This window comes from Erpetoichthys calabaricus, chromosome 13 (assembly GCF_900747795.2).
Source record: "Erpetoichthys calabaricus chromosome 13, fErpCal1.3, whole genome shotgun sequence".
NCBI lineage: Eukaryota > Metazoa > Chordata > Cladistia > Polypteriformes > Polypteridae > Erpetoichthys > Erpetoichthys calabaricus.
The window spans coordinates 53,077,098-53,098,340 of NC_041406.2; the positions used below are offsets into that span (position 1 = coordinate 53,077,098).

A 21,243-nucleotide genomic window follows, 5' to 3' on the forward strand; every position below is an offset into this window, starting at 1 on the left:
TGTGTAAAGCACGCTTGTGCGTTCCGTCCTGGACTTGAAATTGTGATTTTACTTACTTCATTGAAGTACTTCAAAATCATTGTCTAAAATTAGAAAATTGTAAAATTAATGGATATTATTAGATAAAGGATACGTGTTGTATATTTGTAATTTTCTACCTTCACGTCATTAAGTAACGTGTTAAATAATATTTGAAACTCGAAGTAAAAGTAGAAAAATAACAGTTTTGAGTAGAAATTAATAAGTTAAACTTGGTTACATTTACAGGACCAAAATCATTTTTATATGTGTAGACAAGTCCGGTCTTGTCCTGTCTTCAGCATCTGGTTTTATTTATATGTTTTATTCATTTACTTCATTTAACAAATGATACGCACTTTGCTCCCCCTGCTGCTGCTACCACATGCCTGCTGCACCAGTAACAACCGTACAGGTCAAGACAGAGAGTTTGCGGTGCTGGAACTTGGAATGTGAGAGGAGCCCCCGTCAATCATTTGAAGTGGAGCCAATCATGGGCGACAGATGCCTTGGTGTTCACTATAATAGCCGCGTCTTTTATCGGATGGGCGGGTTCGAATGGGCGTATCATTTGGGCTTCCCCGTGACAGTCCCTTGCGCACTGGCGTTTCTTACTGTCACACAACGGGACTTCAAGCAGGTGAGTTTGCCGGCTTATTCTACAGTTGTTAGTAGCCACTCGGTACAGCAGAGACCGAATAGTTTCTCACAAAAGGGCGGCCGGGGTGAGAAGCACCGAGCGTCAGTTTTGAATGTCGCTGCCCAGGCTAGGGGTAAATGCCAAGTATCTGCCTTTTCACACTACCAATCGTGTCGGACAGCCAGGACGTTTAATTACTCTCTGGCGACGTAAGAATTCTTCTTTTGACGCCTTGTATAAAGCTGTTCCCTAAATCTTTTAATGTAACCACACAGAAAAAAATGCATGAATGGTTTAAGTGCGAAGGAATCTCAGCTTTCATACTTGTTTAGTTTTACTCTTTCTTAAATAGCAAGACGCTGGAATGTGTAGAAGGTACATTCTTTACTGGAGAGTTCTTATTCAACCTCAATAATTTTACTTAAAAAGTTGTATCAGACTTACTTTGCCACCGTGCTTTTCTGAAAGACATCAACGTGTTTTCAACGTAGGAGAAAGTCCGCATTATGCAATATTTTAGGGTACTTTATACTGTGTATATACATATATATCAAGTTCATGAGTTCAATATAAGAACGTAACATTTTTCTTATTTCATATAGCTTAACACGTAACAGGAACTCTACAGTTTTTTCTGACTTTCTTATACAGTTCAAATAATTCAATTTAGAGAAAGCTGTAATTGGGTGTGTACTCTTAGTAAATCCTGGAGAAAGAAGATTACAAGCTGGGGCTCTCGCAGGGGATTCCGAGTAACGGGGGCGTGGCGGGGTTTACGTCACCGTTATGAATGGCAGACTGGCAGGAGGCGGCTGGATCTGAGACACGGGGATTCAACATAATATGCTGTGTTTCATTCATTTATTTATTCGGCTACACCTGGTGTCGGGCAGGGGACAAAATAGGTTGAATATGAGTTGAAGTAGCATGTCCCGGCCAGGGCCGGATTTATATGAAAAGAGGCCCTAGGCTATTCCACTTATGAGGCCCTTTCACCTTCCATTTTTAAGTTTGTAAATTACATGAGAGATAATAAAATTTTGCTAACAATTTGAATGTTGGCCCCTCTTGATCTTGAGGCCCTAGGCTGAAGCCTAGTTAGCCTATAGGAAAATCCGGCCCTGGTCCCGGCAGCATTTGGTGCAGGGCAGGATTGCAGACCTAAGATACTGTAAGATTCTAGTCCATGGCAGTACAGTCGAGTTGTGTATCTGACTCATTAATACAATGCACTTTGTAGATTACAGGTGCCTAATGAGCCACTAGGACAACCATACTGCAAGTCTTACACCTTGGATGCTACTTGGGTTAAAAGAATTTTATTACTGCCAGTTTGTTTTATTAAAGGCTGCTTCCTGACTTTAATCCAGTTTGATGACCACTTCATCTAAGCATTTGGCTTGTTTAGGCGCACTTATATGATTCTGATTTTTGACATTACAGGTAGTGTACTGTGTCTCAATGGCTTGTCTTTTGCGATTGTTATTGTAAAGAAAGTTTCAGACCTGAGACTACTGTGCTTTCATTTATGATTGTGACTCATTCTGCAGACTAAGTGGCTTTATAGGACATTTAAAAAGTAGAGAACAACAGTAAAAGGATGAAAACACGGTTGTGCACCAAACCTCAAATCCACTATGCACAGTATTTTACCTTGCAGGTCCATGTGAATATACACCCACTGAGCAAATTATTAGGACCACTATTTTAAAATTGGGTAGGGTTTCTTTTTGCTCAATGAACAGCCTCAGTTCTTTGTGGCATGGATGTTGTAAACACTCCTTTTTAGTTTCTGGTCCATGTTGACATGATTGCATCACTTAGTTTCTACCACTTGCCAAAGATGTCCTATTGGATTTAGACCTGTCAGCTGCACACGAGGTGTTATCTGTCTTCATGTGTTCACTTTTAGTGAGCCTGGGGCCAGAGCACCTTTCGCTCTTGGCTGACAGGAATGGAACCTGATGTGGTCTTCTACTGGTGTAGCCCATCCACCTCAGTGTTCGATGTTTTGTGCATTCTGAGGTGCTTTTCTATACACCACGGTTGTAAAGACAGGGTATCTGCGATACATTAGCTTTTCTGTCAGCAGAATCAGTCTGGCCATTCTCTTCTGATCTCGCTCAACAACAAGATGTTTCCATCCACATACCTGCTGCCCACTGGATGTTTTTTGTACCATTCTAAATAAACTCTACTGACCTTTGTGTGTGAAAATCCCAGTAGATCAACAGTAACAGTAATACTCAAACCAGCCTATCATGTCACGGTCAAAATCACTCAGGTCACATTTTTTCCCATTCTGGTGTTTGACGTGAACATTAACTGCTGCCTTGTGATTGGCTAATTAGATAATTGCTTGGATAAGAAGGTTGTACAGGAGTTCCTATAATTTGCTTAGTGAGTATATTATTGCTAGAGTTTGTTCACTTTGAGATTTTTTTCTCTTAAAAAATATTTTTAAAACAAAAACATACTTGGGAATGTGGGATGCTTTTTGACTAGAACCTTTCTGTGCCAGTTTCCTAGTATTATAATTTTTCCTGAGCATAATGATTAATTAATTCACAGTGCTGCAACATTATTTTATTTTGCATTTGGGCACCGCCATATTATGATTCCCATTTCTGGAACGCAGCTCCTGGTTTGCGATGGAGCACTGTTTTGGATGTCACCGCGCCTTGCTTCATCAGCACAAACCTTTAACTCCAATGCAAAGATTCATTCTGTATCTATGATTTGGGTGAAAACACTATCAAACTTGGTGTGTATTTCCTTCTCAAAATATGTGGCTTCCAGTCTTACTGTTGTCTCCCTGACTTTGATTTCTATTTAGGAATTAGGCTTTGGTGAAAAAAAGTTTTGTCTTTAAGGTTTTGACTCATTTCTGATTTCAACCCCTGGTCCTTTTCTAGCAGAATAATAATATGAGTGCAAAGTAGACAAATTGTAATTAAACATGGAGTTACAGTGCCTGTAACCTGCAATTGCTTTGTCCTGGGTATGATGTTCATGCATGTAAGCCCAGCAAGCAGGTCCTCCAATTTACAGGGAAAACTTGGGAGTTGGTGTCAGGATTGGCATTCCAGCCACCATAAAAAACCTCACACTGTTCCGGTGTGGTGCTGAGGTGTCACCCGCTGCACTCGGGTCCCAATCCAGGTGGTTTGTCATGATAGATAGATAGATCGATAGATACTTTATTAATCCCAAGGGGAAATTCACATACTCCAGCAGCACCTTACTGATACAAAAAACAATATTAATTGATAATAATGCAGGTAAAAAACAGACGATAACTTTGCATAATGTTAATGTTTACCCCCCTGGGTGGAATTGAAAAGTCGCATAGTTTGGGGGAGGAACGATCTCCTCAGTCTGTCAGTGGAGCAGGACAGTGACAGCAGTCTGTCGCTGAAGCTGCTCCTCTGTCTAGAGATGATCCTGTTCAGTGGATGCAGTGGATTCTCCATAATTGATAGGAGCCTGCTGAGCGCCCGTCGCTCTGCCACAGATGTTAAACTGTCCAGCTCCATGCCAACAATAGAGCCTGCCTTCCTCACCAGTTTGTCCAGGCGTGAGGAGTCTTTCTTCTTAATGCTGTCTCCCCAGCACACCATCGCGTAGAAGAGGGCGCTCGCCACAACCGTCTGATAGAACATCTGCAGCATCTTATTGCAGATGTTGAAGGACGCCAGCCTTCTAAGGAAGTATAACCGGCTCTGTCCTTTCTTACACGGAGCATCAGTATTGGCAGTCCAGTCTAATTTATCATCCAGCTGCACTCCCAGGTATTTATAGGTCTGCACCATCTGTACACAGTCACCTCTGATGATCACAGGGTCCATGAGGGGTCTGGGCCTCCTAAAATCCACCACCAGCTCCTTGGTTTTGCTGGTGTTCAGGTGTAAGTGGTTTGAGTCACACCATTTAACAAACTCATTGATTAGGTCCCTATACTCCTGCCCACTCCTGATGCAGCCCACGATAGCAGTGTCATCAGTGAACTTTTGCACGTGGCAGGACTCCGAGTTGTATTGGAAGTCCAATGTATATAGGCTGAACAGAACCGGAGAAAGTACAGTCCCCTTTGGCACTCCTGTGTTGCTGACCACAATGTCAGACATGCAGTGTCCAAGACGCACATACTGAGGTCTGTCTGTAAGATAGTCCACGATCCATGCCACCAGGTATGAATCTACTGCCATCTCTGTCAGCTTGTCCCTAAGGAGCAGAGGTTGGATTGTGTTGAAGGCGCTAGAGAAGTCTAGAAACATAATTCTTACAGCACCACTGCCTCTGTCCAAGTGGGAGAGGGATCGGTGTAGCATATAGATGATGGCATCCTCCACTCCCATCTTCTCCTGATATGCAAACTGGTGGGTGCATCAACACCCTATCACAGCATCCTCCCATGTCTCTCTCTCTCTCTCTCTCTCTGTCTCTGTCTTACAAAGCCTATAAAAAGTATTCATCCACTTCGAAATTTTCACATTTTATTGTTATGCAATGTTGAATCTTAGAGGATTTAATTTGGCTTTTTTGACGCTGATCAACAAAAAAGACTGTTTAATGTCAAACTGAACACAATTCATTACAAGGTTGCCTAAAATAATTACAAAAATAAAAAACCCCAAATTATTTTTTGCATAAGTATTCACTCCCTATGACACACCTAAATCATCACTGGTGCAGCCACCTGGTTTAGAAGACACATCATTACTTAAATGGAGATCAGCTATCTTTAGTCACAGGCTTTTAATTCATTGTAGCAAAATGCTCCTGCAACTAGGTGGTCCAGTTTGTGGTGAGTCAGTATGGTGGCCAAACCTATACAATGGGGACAAAAGAACATTCCAAGCTAATCTGTAAAAAGGTGACTAAAAACACAAGACAGGGGATATTAACAAGAACATATCCAAGTCACTGAGTATCCCTTGGAGTGCAGCTAAACCAGCCATTATGAAATGGAAGGAGTATGGCACATCTGTAAGTCTGTCTAGAGTAGGACAGCCACAAAACCTGAGAGATTGTGCAAGAAAAAGACAAGCATGGGTGGCCACCAAAAGACCTGTGATAACTCTAAAGGTGTTACAAGCTACAGTAGTCCACATCTGTAGACTGTTCAGACAACAGCTGTTGCCCACCAGTTGTAGCTTTATGGGAGAGGGTAAGTGAGAAAGCCACTGCTTAAACAGCACACTTGATTTTTGGACCAGTGTTTGCAGAAGGCACATGGTAGATTGTGAAGTCAGCTGGAGGAAGGTTCTGTGGTCTGATATGACCAAAAGTGAGCCTTTTGCCATCAAATTAAATGACATATTTGGCATAATCCAAACAGTGCACATTATCAAAAACATATAATGGTGGGATGTCTCCTTGCTGCAGGCCCTGGAAAGCTTGTGAGGGTAGAGGGTGAAATTAATGCAGCAAAATACATGGAAATCCTGGAGAAAAACCTGATGATCCGCAAGAAACCTGCATCTTGGGGAAAGAATTGTTTTCCAGGAAGACAATGACCACAGGCCGAAAGCCAAAGCCAGGCAACGATAATATCCTAGAGTGGCCAAATCAAAGTTGAGATTTTAATTTAATTGAGAATCTGTGGTTAAACTCGAAAATGACTGCTTACTCACGGTCCCTGTGTGACCCGGTAGAGCTTGAACAGCTTTGCAAAGAAGAATGAGGAAAAAAATGGCAGTGTCCAGGTGTCAAAGCTGATAGAGACGGGAGCATAGAGACTTGAGGCTGTAATGGCTACCAAATATGATTGTGAATACTTATCAATTATGTGGTGTTTTATATTTGTAATTAATTTAGACTACTTTGCAGAGACATGTTTTCATGTTGACATTAAAGAGTCTTTTTCTGTTGTTGAATGTTTCACAGTAGATTAAGCCAAAGAACCTCAAATACCCACATTAGGGACACTAGAAGGGAGCCTGAAAAATTGTGAAAAGTTCTTCTCAAAAATGTGAATTTTGTTGTATTGGCAAGTGTTGAGCGGCTGAGATTTGGAGGAGGAATGATTGAATGGTCAAAACCTTTCATGTTAAATATACCCAGTCATGAACATGCTGCCAGCCAACACTTGGGACAGGAGAGTGGTTAGCAGAGAATGCTGGTAACAAGGCATGAAAAGAGGATGGTGTTCTAATCTGCATGCCCAATGCCAAGTGCCCATATGTGGTCCAGGACTTACTGTGTTTACTGTACCTTTTCACTCACCTCTTGAAGAGATGGATTTTGTCACATTTTAGCAGTGGATGTGCTTTGTGATCCTCCAAAATATTGAAAACCCATACATGTAGAGTTTAGAAAGATATTTGGATAAAGCACGTTTGTGAATGTTACATTTATGTTGTTCTAAGGATGCCGCTGCTGTTCAATTTCTATTATATCTCCCATTTTCAGCGTCACTTCATGTGGCTTCCAGGTTCTTTCCTCTTCTTAGAATATATGTTTAGCAGACTGCCTAATTTTTCTGCAACAAAGTACAATAATTGAATGTTAAACAAATAATTTAAGAGTTGGCAAAATGGAAACACTCTTTACATGATAAACTCAGCCTGGCTGTTTATCAGAAAGAAAATACTGTAAGGCCAACTACTATATATTACATTACCATTAAACCCAGAAGTATTATGACTTTTTTAGTCCACCATGCTCACATATACCACTGGAAGGTCTTCTGCTGATAATGATAATGGCTTAGTCATCACAGTGCCTACTCCGTTTACAAAGATGGATCATGACGATGTACAGTCTACTCTCAAAGACTGGCTTTTATTCACAACAACTGTTACAATGTCTGCCAAATGCATCATTTGAGCTGTGCTGAAACAACTTAGATGACCATATGCTAGCATCAGGGTGTTTTTATTATCAAGTCTTTCATCTTTTTCTTGGAGCCACTGACCACCATATTCACACATTGGAATAACTTGTACAAATGTGCAATAATGACAGCCTTGTGAAACAGCCAGTTATCATGTAATCTGGTGCCGTCTAAAATTGATGTTCACAAGTTAGTTTGACCATGCAGTAACATGATATACTGAGGAGATCTTTAACATTTTGGTGCAGATTTTCATGACAGGCTTCTCTGGCGCCTTATTGAACAGGTCATTTCTTAACCACACACAGCTAATATTTCATGGGAACGCTTATACAACGTCCAGAGTCTCTCTCTGTCTTTTCCAGAGCATGTTTAAGACATTCTAAGAAGGCAACCACAGTTTGGTTCATTTCCTCCCTGGCAATGCTTGGACCCCATTTGGTCCTTGTGTGAATCCATACTATTGCAAACATCTGCCTGTATTACCACCTATGTGTTTTTAATCAGTATTAATGGCAAGCACACACCACTGCATTCTTTCAAGTATGGTTTCTAGTTTTATAGAATCATTATTGTCGCATTTACAGAGCAGGAATCATTTCTTACTCATATATTACAATTTTTATGATGTTTTTTTATGCACGCCAAAACTGACTCTACTTCGTTGGACCCTTGAGCAAAGCCTTTAACCTGCAATTGCTCTGTCCTGTGTATGACGTTAATCTGCATCCAGCCCTGCATGTAGGCCCTCAACCGGCAGGGAAAAACCTGGGGGTTGGTGGCAGAATTGGCACTCCAGCCACCATAAAAAAACTCACACTGTTCCACTCCATCTGAACTAGTGTGGTGCTGACCCTAACCGTAACCTAACCCTACCCCTACCCCTAACCCGTTGTATGGCTGCACTCTGGTCCTAATCTGGGATCCTGAGTTGGTGTGTCATGTGGTGGGTGCAACAATGCCCTGTATCAGCGCCTGCTCCTAACCTCCTCTCTCTCTCTTTTGTGCACATTGGTGGACTGCAAGTGGGTGCATCTTAATTTTTCTCACAGTGTGTTATTTAAATTTATTATTAAACTGTATTGTCTCCTACCTTTTGCATTTCTGTACTGTTTGTAATTGAACTGTATTCAGCATCTATTGACTGTTAATTAGTTAATTACTTAAAATTAACTTATTTTAGACTGGGGGCTTTGCCCCCTGCTCGCTTCACTTGCCCACCCCTGGGTTTGGATTACCAGATATACAATTTAAAGAGATTATTTTCATGGGAATTGTTACATATGCATTATTTTCACTTTTACCTTAAAACGTTTGTAAAAACAATATATGTCCTTTATTTCCCAGCCCGGGGTGTGGTTACATCTCTTTCTCTCGGGGCGTATAATGCTGCTCATGTTGTGAAGGGGGGGGGGGCTGGACGCACGCTAAGGAGATGCAGTCGGACCAGCTACTGTCCTGCTGCTGCTGTGCTGCGTGTTCTGCTTGTCGCGCTGTGCGTCGTTCATTTAAAATCCTATACAGCAGCTGTCCTTTTGTCTCGCTGCCTTGTCTCGCGGGACGTTAAAGTGTCTTCCGAGAAGATCACGTCTCGTCTCCCACCTAAGATTTTTTTTTTATAATAGAGAGATATATTTATAGTTTAACTAGTACTGGTACTTCCAACCAGCCTTCTTTCTTGCCTTGCACTACGCTCTAAACCTTTAGGACCAAATATTGTAATATGCACATTAATAAGGTGGATGGTATTTCAATTTTGTTACAATAAAAGTAATATCAGAATGCATTATTGTATCTTACACTTAAGAGTATATTTGTGAATAATGTTAACCTATAAACCATCCATCCATCCATCCATCCATCTTCATGTTGCACTGTATTTTTAATACCGGCTTGGCTTGTGGTGTTGTGATTATGCTTTTCTTTTTTTTTCTGTTGAAAGAGAAAGGCTGACAACTTAAAAAAATACTGAAATAATGCCTACAAATTAGCAAAACAAAAGTTTCAGTACTCCCACACAGAAACGCATGTAGTAGTTTCCTGTGAACGTGGGAAATTTTTTCTGTGACATGCCATAACCATCCCAAAATGACAGGTAATTCAGTGATGCGTTATTTACTTAAGGGAAAAAGATCCTTGTTATGCCACCTGTCAGATTATAGCACTTAAATAAATAATAAATGAGTACTCGTGTGACAGCTGTAAACTTATCAATACTTAATTACGCTGCTCAATTTGTCATTGAAATACATTGACCTTAAAGAACAGCTCGTAATAATATCTTCTTTAAAGATTCGCTTCAAGAACGTGTGCTGTAAAGAATCTTTGGAGTCATTAGCTGTACACAAGGTATTTTATTTGTATGGTCTTAGTGGTTTTGTGAGCTTCTTATCCATGAAGTTATTTGGAACGGGGAACATCCATGTGTTTGCAAAATGTTTACTGATTTTACAGATAATGTAGTCAATTAAGTGACATCTAATCATGAAAGACAGGTTTGTACAGTAAAATATTTTCACATTCTCCATTATGTGAATTTCCCCTTAGGGATTAATAAAATATCTATCTATCTATCTATCTATCTATCTATCTATCTATCTATCTATCTATCTATCTATCTATCTATCTATCTATCTATCTATCTATCTATCTATCTATCTATCTATCTATCTATCTATCTATCTATCTATCTAACAACTTTAGCTGATGCAGTGTACACTTGGAATTCATGCTACTGAAGAGTAGCATATTATTAACGGATGATTTTACCTTACAAATTATTTATACTGTCTATTTAATCACAGAGAGCTAATTTTTTCAACCTGCTTTATGCAGTACTGGGTTGCTTCATACCTACCCTGGCACAAAGGAGCATAAGGCAGGGACCTAGCTAAGACAGTGCTTCTACAGGGCATGTTCATGTTACAAATTACTATAACGGCATGTTTATATTCTTGGAGAAAATGAGAGTCCTTTCAGGAAAGTAACCAGAACACAGGAGTGATGTATAGAATCCTCATGGAGGGAAACCCAGCTAGGAATTGAAACCTGTCCAAGCCTTGTCGAGGCACAATAATATTCAGTGCTGCCGATAATAATGTGCATTTTTCACAAATTGTTAGTTTCAAGTACTTTGGTTGCAGGGTCTTGTAAGAATATTCAAATAGATACAACCAGGGATGTAGGAAGGTGGTTTACAATATTCTTTTTTTGCATTTTATTAGGCCTCGTGTCATGTATATTGTGAACACAGTGAATGTGGCCCCAAGAGGATGTGGCCGTTCCTCTGAAACCCCCTCTTAAACAGTGATACAACGGGAAACATCTCTTCTTTGCGGATCAGCTGCTAGTCTGCTGCTTGCTGCCGTGCCGCGTGTTCTGCATGTCGCGCGCAGTTTTGAACATTTAAAAGACTGCACCGCGGCTGTCCTAGTGTCTCACTGCCTTGTCTCTCTTTCCCCAGACGTCCTCTACTTTATTCTTTATGCTTTGTCTTTTCTTCTGTATTCAAATAAAATTTCTGTTTCTTGAAAACCCTGAATGAACCTGTGCAACTTTGTGACCCAAGCGTGACAATATGTAACTGTTTGTAAACATTAATGATGTACTGTACAACAGTGAATATTTGCATATGCACGGCACACTGAAACTCCTACAGTATGATAATATTTCAAGTCCAAGTGACTTTAGCAACACCTATAACATAATAGAAAAGAGGAGTAATAAAGTTTACTGTGGTAAAGTTTACAATGTTAATAAGTGACATTTCAGCATGTGTCATGTACACCACTCACTACATAATGCCTTATGGCAGCTTTTGATAGAAATACATGGCCTAGGTATATCAAGTGTATAAATGATATGGCAAGGGAACACTGGTTGGTAGCCTGGGCTCAGCTCCTGGTCTGGTCCCCAGTAGTATGAGTTTTGTATGTTCTCCCCTTATTTTTTATGGTTTTTCTCTAAGTACCCCAATTTCAAAAGAACATGTATGTTAGTTTAATTAACTCGATATGTCAGTTTGGGTGTTTACATGAATATGATGAACTGGTGTCCTGCACAAGATCCTTTTTTGATTGGGATGAGTCCTTCCTTGAGCCTGTAAAGGCTTTGTAAGTGGAAGTGAGCATTAGCTAAGTGAACAGTTTGAAAGTATTTTTAAAATGCATCTGTTGCTTAAAATTGAATCCAGAAACAGAAATGTCCCTTGTATTCCAAATGTATAGAGTCAAGGTATAATCTTTAGTCTTCCCCCTCTCGATTTAGCCAAGATAGTCACTAAAATAATATCATTTTATTTATTTTTTAACATGCATGTGTAAGTGATGTTTATGTAGACATCAAACATTAAAATGATGCTAATAGCTTCTTATCTAACTAACTCTGTTGCTGCACACCTAACCTGCAGATCCATTAAAAGAGAGGTGCAAAGACAGCCACTGTCAATTCATTCTTCAGCAATGACATGTTACAGTTAGGAACAGAGATGTCACTGTGTTTGCTAAGGGTGTATAAAATGAGTCTGCTCATTGTGCTTTGCAAACACATTCTATACATGCAGAAGGGCACACACAATAATAATAATATGCTTTATTTAGTCAATACAAACTCTAGATTTCACCTCTTATTTACGTTTTCTAGATTCAGCAGCTCCAGAGGGCATTACACTGTAATGTAAAATAATTTATATTGCAGTTTAATAGTTTTTGAATGTCCAGAATAGGAATCTGTTGGCATGTCTGTAAAGAAAACCGGCCTGACTTGTTATTTAAAAAGGGCCATTTTGGTGCAGCTTTGGGGTTTGGGCTTTTACTTTTAAAATATTGTCATGGAAATAAATTCATTAATATAAATTGTTTCAGGAGGGTGGGAGGTTCACCACTCTCTAACTACGCTCTTACCATGACATACAATAACTTGGTTCATTGCCAAGAGCTACAACTTCCAAGCACATACATTTTTAAAACACTTCCTCTTCTAAAGTGACACGGTACTTATAACTTCCAATGAATACATTTCAGCTGTATATTTTTATTGTCTTTGTTCTGCATGTTGATCTGTTATCAAATGACTTTTCTGAAGGACCTAAACTCTGAACAGTCTACTGTTGCGTTTGTTTTAAGTTTGCGCTTTATTCTCCAACTGTTTGGACTATTACGGAGGATATACATATTAAAAGTTTGTGAAGCCCATCTTGAAGATCTCGTGGTTGCAGTTTCCATTGCTTCTGATTTTTGTTCTTACACTGGGTGATAGTTCAAGCCCAAGTTATTAGCACTTGGTTAATATTTAACATTGGCAATGTGTCATAAATGTCCCTATCTCTTTTGATTTGTCATGTTGTGACATGAAGTCCTTCACAAATATGCAAGAGGGATTTATTAATAGTTGTACTTTATGCCAACTTGCATTTTTGTGGCACAGCTATGTTTCTCATTGTTATTTTTTACTTGTCTGGCAATCTTTGACCTCAGAATCGCATAATTTAAAATGAAAATGTGTACAGTAACCTCATTTAACTCTGAAACTGCAGTATTTAACTACTGCTCCTTTTCAGAAGCCATATTAGTGCCATCTCTTATATTAGTGCCAAAAATTACACATAAAGATTTGCAGAATCAGTGAGAAAAGCTTGGACAGCTTATCATAAGTGCTTTGTTTGAAAACACATTTTGTGACGGGGCTGGCGTCTGTGTTCCTTTTTTGAATACCCATTAATCGTTCACGTAGTGTTATTTAAAGGCTGTTTTTAATGTTCTATACAGGAAATATGTTGTCAGATTGTAGTTTCATTTTGCTTCATTTTATTCTGTTTCTCTGTCAGACATGGGAGATGCCAGTCCCATATAAAAATGACGGCAGAAATTTCTGTGCAAAACCTTCATGTGCTTCTTATGCCTGAGTGTTTTTTTCCTTTTCTCATGGGATACCTACATATAATCTGTCAATAAATGAAACAAGTCAATCATTGTTAAATCCACTGTCAGCATTAAGGCTGTCTTCATCCTACTGTAAAAGGCATCTGACAAATAAGTTTGATTTAAAACAGTCATATTTAAAGCCAACTTGTGCAGTGATCAGTTCTTTAGGTGACTTGACTCTAGAGCACTGGTTCCCAACCTTTTTTTGGCCATACCCCACCTAGGCCTCTCTAAAATCATGATGTCCCCCACTCTAACATATACTTTATTTTTATTATTACCTATTCAAAAAGTGAACTCCTACTCACGTGGAGGAAGCCCATTATGTCATTAATTTGGTCTAAACAAGCTTCCAAAGAACATGGAAACAAAAGAGGGAAAGGATAGTTGAACTACTGACAAAGAAATCACTAAGAAATTGTTAAAAAAAAATATATATAATATGAAGTAATATGAAAATACAGCAAATACAGTTTTGGCAACATATAATAAGAGACATTATATTCATAAATATAAAATAACGTTAATTACACTTTTTCTGTAATATTTTGATCATTTTATATTGTTCTTATATTGCAAATTTTATAATCATTGTTACAATTCATATTACTTTAATGGTAAAAACAATTTCTAAGTAGAAAAACCCAAAGCTGGTTGTAAAATCATAAATTAAAGGGTTCTTCACCATCCCTTCTATGTTTATATAAATATATCATTTTTTAACAGTGAATTTCTGTTTTTTTCATTTTATAAATTGTTTAACATACCTAAATTCTCAAATTGCCCCCCTAAAAAATCAAATCACCGCTCTAGAGTTTCACCCTTAGCAGGTCTGTCTTAATACACTTGTCACTGTGCAGTGGTTACTCTTGACAACAAGATGGAATAAGAGCAGATAGGTCATATTTATATGAACCGAAGTAGCAGTTACTACAGCAATGAACGATACATAATAAAGAAAGTAAACGTGTAATTTTGGTAACTCATAAAAATGTGTGTTTGTTTGCACAAAGACAGGAGAAATCATTTTAGGCTTCTCCTATAGTAATTTGTATGGCCTTTAGCTGAAACTAATTTAATTTTTGGTGTATACCGTATATACTCGCGTTTAAGTTCTCCCACGGTTAAATCGGGACTTGATTTTACTGTATAATTTCCAGTATTTTATAATGTCAGTTGTATAAGTCGAATGCGGAAAAATCGCTCTATTGGTTCAAGAGATTATGATATGCTAACACCCCACTTTGACAGTAACCACGGAGCACACTGCCTAAGTGACCAGATGGTAATACCTGAACTATTCCGAAGCAACATTTGCACTGATTTGTGTTTTTTGTATTTCACGCCCTCATACACCTTTATCGTAAGAGCATCTCTTATCTACGATGGAGCATTCGATCAGAAGAAAATATGAAGCTGGTTTTAAATTAAAAGTCTTTGAATTGGTGAAAGAAATTGGTAACTATGCTGGTGCAACAAAATTCGATGTGTCTGAGAAACTGGTGCGAGATTGGAGGAGGCAAAAAGATGTAAAAAAAAATGTAAGTGTAATTTTTGAACGGGAGTGTAAGTTGGGATCTGATTTTATGATCGATTTTTCGGATTTCAAGATCAGACTTATACGTGAGTATATATGGTATGTGGCAAAGGTGCTATATAGGTGTCGACCCGACAGACTGACAACAGAGGCACAGGTAAAAATAAACAAAAAGATTTTATTTTGCCTTCAGCCGTGGGGCACGTCTTCCCTGTGTCCCACAGGCCCTACACAGTCCAAAAAACACCAAAAGAAAAACACACTCTTCTTACTCCTCCCAGGAAGCTTTGTCGTCGTCGTCATCGTCCTCCTCCTCGTCCTCCTTGTTGTTGTCGTCGTCATCCTCCTCTTCCCAACTCTGGCTCCCTGAGTAGTGGCTGCAGGCTCCTTTTATAGCCCTCCTGGAAGTGCTCCAGGTGGTAATTAGCCTAATTAGGCTGCACTTTCGGGTATGGCTGCATTCCAGCCCACAGAGGCCTGTTAAGCCATGCAGCCCCTCCTGGTGGTGGCCACAAAGCCCAACAGGTCTGAGCCCTTAAGTCTCAGGCCTGTAACCCAGGAGGGCTGCCACCACGCGTTCTTGGGGACGTACTGTGCATCCCATGGCTGCTCCCCCAGTCCCAGTGTCAAAGGACAGTTGCCCATGCTAATCTATGTATGTTGTGACTTGCAGAGTGGTTGTGTAGGTAGGGGCCTCAGTGCACTGCTTTGCCCGGGGGCTATAATGGTGTTGTGTGGAGCAGTAGAATGTGGAGGTGATGGAGCCCAAGGGTTTAGAAACTTTTGGAATCCCTCATTTGTATTTGTATTGACATTGTTGTGTGTCTTCTGGCATGGAGAATGGATATACTGGACTTAACATTTTTCAAAATAATTGGCAACAAAGTACCATACAGTGGGAGGTAATGGGATCCTGTATTTTGTGAGGATATTAAGCATTGATTTAGGAATCAAATCTGAATTACAACTTAAGAAGGTATATTATGAAATAGTTTTTAATATTTCTGAGACTCTTTATAGATTGACATTTATCTAAATGAAGAGAGCCTACCAGTTGTTTATTCTGTTTTCAGCCATGTAGGTAACTTGGCAGTATCTTAACAGTCTTTCTAATAAATAAATTGAGTAATCGTTCCACCTGAAGTTCAGACTTTCACCCACCTTAAAACATGTTCTCAAATGAGCTTTGTGTAGTAAATATTGGACTTTTGGCACGAAAAGGAAAAAAAAAACAACTCAAAATTGGACAGTTAGGATTTGCCAACCAAAAAAAGAGAAGCTTAAAGTTTTATTTTGTCAGATGGATTTGTAGAACTGCAAAAAGATTTTTAACTTTCATTAAATTATTGCCATTTATATCCACACTCACTTCCATCTATCCATCCATCCATTGTCCACCGCTTATCCAAAGTCGGGTCGTGGGGGCAGTAGCCTAAGCAAGGAAGCCCAAACCTCCCTCTCCCCGGCCACCTCCACCAGCTCCTCTGGGGGACCCCGAGGCGTTCCCAGGCCAGCCGGGAGATATAATCCCTCCAGCACGTCCTGGGTCTGTCCCGTGGCCTTCTCCCAGTGGGACATGCACGGAACACCCCCTTAGGGAGGTGTCCAGGGAGCATCCTGACCAGATGCCCGAACCACCTCAACTGACTCCTCTCAATGCGGAGGAGCAGTGACTGTACTCCGAATCTCTCCCGGATAACTGAACTCCTCACCCTATCTCTAAGGGAAAGTCCAGCTACCCTGTGGAGAAATCTATCTATCATATAATAAGATATTACTGTCTCTGTGTATGTGTGTGAGTATAAGGTGCCTTTGAGCATTCTGATTGGTCAGTTTGGCTTTGGTCAGATTGTTCAACTTTAATCTCATTACTAAGTCAAATGTGATCGAGACAGGAAGCATCAGGCATTGGAGGAACACTGAGAGTCACTTTTAAACATGGGAAGTATTAACAAAAATTCAAACAATATTTTTACAGTGGGAAGTGAGGCCCATCTACCACTAGTGGTAGTCAAAAAGCAGACAGGGAGTGAACAGTGTGCTTCAAAATGATAAAGTCGAGGAGCAGGCTTTACGGGAACAAGAGTGAGATAGGAAGCAGTGGTCAAGACAGGTTGAGACACATGAGGACACTGGAAAAAGGTGTAGGACAAATGCTGATGAAACACATAAGGCAGGAGACAGCAAATACCAAATATTTTTAAATATACCTGAAGACTGGTAATGTAGCTAGCTAAATAATAGCACTCATCTACTCAGAGTTCAACAGAGCACCAAGTGAATTAAATAAAAACTCCATTCAGGGTGTTGTGAGAAGACTGTATCATTTTATGTATAGTGTGATTTTATAGATCACAGAATTGTGCCGAAAATGTCTTATCTTTAACATATCATAAAATCATTTAAACTAAAGGAAATATTTCCTAAAAGTAGTCATGTCTCAAGGTAGAAGAATGATGATGCATTTTTTATTCGTTGTAAACTGTTCTTATAATTTATAATATACAGTATGTATGGAATATAACAATAGAAGGTAGACATTCAGATGTTTAATAATAATAATTGTGTTGCTTTTTTGTTTACTGGAGTGTGTCAATCAAAATTGCTCTTACACAGCTTTTGGTTCCAAGTTTAAATCCAAATTTGAAAAATATTATGCCTTTACATAACTTCTTGCCATTTGCTTTGTTTTTTTCCCCTAAAACGTAAATCCTTCTAAGGCACCTATCTTATTTAAAGTCATTATATCAGTCTGGTACGTTTGAATGGTCAAGTGGGCACATCTGTGCTGTAATGAACTGGCATTCTGTGAAAATCATTGTAATAACTCATATACTTCAAATTACTTTATAGTAATCCCTTGACTTTGTCCAACAGACTTATTTTTCACTAGAATAAGCAACTAAAAATTAAAAGCCATGATTACTTAGTATTTATTTGCCATAAGCAAAACAGCAGAATCATGGTGCTTTATGATTACAACATTTCACCTGTCCATTGCTCATTCCAAGAAAGGTTATTTGCCCAAAGGACACCAAGAAGAGATAGAGAAAAGTAGTGAACGGTAGATATAAAAGGGAAGTTGCTTACCAAAAGTTTGATGATAAATGATAAGTACACAGCCAAGTCTGTAACTATTAAAAGTCAGCTATGTACAAACTAATCTCTCTATTATAAAAGAAAATCTTGAGACGAGACTATTGCCAAGAGATTTTTTTCAAGTCCCGCTTTCCTCTCGGCCTACGCCCACTGTCCTCTCACCTCTCACTCGTGTGAATGCTTTTGACAGACACATTTCCTGCACTCTCAGCTCTTATAAATTTTTATGTTTTCCTCACTTTAAGTTCCCCATTAAAGAAGATGTATTATGTCCAAATCTTATTGAAGAATTTCATCCGAAGGGTTATCAACAGAAGAAATGAGTACACGAGCAATCCTAGCACTGAGAAACGATGAAGTCAAATGAATTAATGTGAAAATTGTTGATCGGTTACATGGCAGATTGGTTAAATGTTTATCAATAGACTATGCTGAAACAGTTGGTGGTGGTCGTGCGGAAGATGAAAACATCAGCTTACAATATTCTGAAGAATAACTACAGCCGTTAACACCGTCCGGTCTTCCACCAAATTAATTACTGTTTTAAGAAGGATGTATCATAATGTTATAGCATGTAAAATTTTAACAGGCGACAAGAAAGGTAATGTAGTACATCTTCTGCAGATAACATGAGGCACCAAAAGGAGATCTTGATATGCCATTCATATTAAAACGCTTACAGTTTCTCGTTAGAATAGCTTTTGCTATGACAATTAATAAACCACAGGGATAAACATTTGAAAAAGTCAGTTTATTTATTAGAGAGAAAGAAACGATATTCACTTATGGGCAGTTATACGTTGCGTTGTCACGATGTAACTCCAAACATGGAATCAAAATTCAGTGCAATATTGATGAAAAGTTAATTCCAAATATTGCTTTTACTGAAATTTTACAGTAAAACTGAAAGTTTAAAAAGTATTTGTGTGTTAATTTCAAAGCCAAACAGAATGAAAATGTATAATGCAACAAATGCCTCTAACACAACATGAAACAATTTTTTTTCAATATATTACATTTTACTATTTTTTACTATGGTTAATTACTCGCTGTAATGTAAAATAGCTAGTTCTATTATGCATATGTAACAATTCCCATGAAAATAGCAATCTGTTTAAATTCGGCATCCATTTCCTTATACGCGAGCAGCAGAGCAGCAAAAAGGCTGGCGCATAGTGCCTACATCGAGGTTGGTGAGTGAAGCGAGCAGGGGGCAGAGCCCCCTAGTTGTTATTAAAAATACTAACACTGATAGGGCATACCTTACCTGTGTTTGTTGATCATTTCACCAATAATAGTCATTTTATATGTCCAAAGAATTATTGAATAATTAACATCTTATGATTATAAAATGTGCTCTTATGTGTTAAAGTAATAAGTCACCAAGCAAGAAAGAATAAATTAAACAATATGCAGCTTATTTGGCCAGAAGGCTGACTTTTAAATTCACTCTTTTCTTCTTAATTGAACAAATTGAACAAACTGAAGGTACTAAGAAAAAAAAAATACCCATCATCCTTCCATTTTCTGAACTTTGTTTTTCCATTATAACTTCCATAGCAAATCTTAGCATAATGAGAGACAAGACTAAAACCAATCCTGAATGAGATGCCAGTCATGTGACATAACCGTGCATACTTACACATAGCCAATTTAAAGTTGCAAATTAACCCTTGGAGAGCATCTTTCAAGTAAAAGTAAAAAACCCGTATTTAAATGAGGAGAGAAAACTATTTATTGACAGGTCCCCAGAGCCATCGTGCAGTAACATTAACTACAGTGCCACTGTGCTATCTTTAGGAAAACCTGAAATAAAATTAGACCATGAACTGAACCTGGTGGAAGGCCATGTTTTTATATCAGACGTATAGTGCTCAAGAGATATCAAGTACTTGTAAAAAAAAATAACAAAACTCAAATCTAATGGCATTTTATTTGTTTTGAACTAACTTTAATGTTTGTCATTTTGGTTTCTTTTTTCAGTATTCAAAAATGTTTGCCAAAGCCACTAGCAAGTTTGTGAAGCAGATTGATTCTGATGGAGACCTCATTCCTGTATCTCGCCTGAATGATTCAGATAAAATTCAACCAGCATCTCTCGTCATCAAACAGAAGAGGTTTTGGTTTTGGCAGAAGCCAAGATACATTCCTTTATCATTTAGTCTAAATGAGATACTACAAGGAGAGCCTACAATCATTCCAGGTATGACTCTTCTGTTTGGCATAAAAATAAGTGATTTCTACTGCCTGTGGCATCATCATATTTGAACCTTGCTACAAGTCAGCAAGCAGTGTGGACTATTAAGACTCGACAGAATACGGTATTATCATCGACATAACCCGGTCTTAGAACACATAACAAAAGAATTGTGTTTGCAGCTACAAAAAGACATAGCAATGTTTTCATTTTGTATTTTCTTTTCAATTTTTCACTTATTTTGTTTTAGCAATTGAATGTACTTTAGTCTTAGATCTATTACAAATGTAAAAATGTCCAGATTATTAACAAAGATTTAGGTAAAGCCACATGTTTCAGAATATTTAACCTCTAAAGTGGAACCAAATTATTCAATTGTATGATTTAAATTTGGATAAATCTTATTGCAAAAAAATGATTCTGAACAAAAGTCTTGCAAAAACAGAGCTGACTCTGGACTTGTTAACAGCTTCCCTCAATGTCTGTTGCAGGAATTATACAATGTAGCTACAATAAAGAGAAAAGTGGATATCTACATGGCTGTGCTTTTAAAAGACTGCACCTTAGATAATTTTTGAAAGCACTAAAAATGAGACCTTTCAATGAGATTTGCAGATAAGGAGTTAAAGTCAACTCTCCATAAAATACATTCAACAATAGTTGGTGAGAACCCTAATTTAACACAGAATTAATCATTGTGCACATCTTTCTTGACTAATGCTCTCAAAAAATGTATATGGGTCAGTCTCCTAATTGTAAGCAATGTTGCCAGGTCCCTGCCTCACTAGATCAACAACAACATTTATTTATATAGCACATTTTCATACAAAAAGTAGCTCAAAGTGCTTTACATAATGGAGAGAAGAAAAATAAAAGACAAAATAAGAAATTAAAATAAGACAACATTAATTAACATAGAAAGGAGTAAGGTCCGATGGCCAGGGTGGACAGAAAAAACAAAAAAAAACTCCAGAAGGCTGGAGAAAAAAATAA

General features: G+C 38.5%; 1 protein-coding gene across 1 annotated transcript in view; it reads left to right on the forward strand.

Annotated features, from left to right (window-relative positions):
* The first annotated feature begins 589 nt into the window (after window positions 1-589).
* Window positions 590-21,243, forward strand: part of gsdmea (gasdermin Ea) — a 58,882-nt gene continuing 38,228 nt past the window's right edge. The window contains exons 1-2 of the mRNA XM_028818271.2: window positions 590-658; window positions 20,037-20,256. Coding sequence (XP_028674104.2) covers window positions 20,046-20,256 — 211 coding nt within the window. The 5' untranslated portion in view covers window positions 590-658; window positions 20,037-20,045. The remainder of the gene's footprint in view (window positions 659-20,036; window positions 20,257-21,243) is intronic.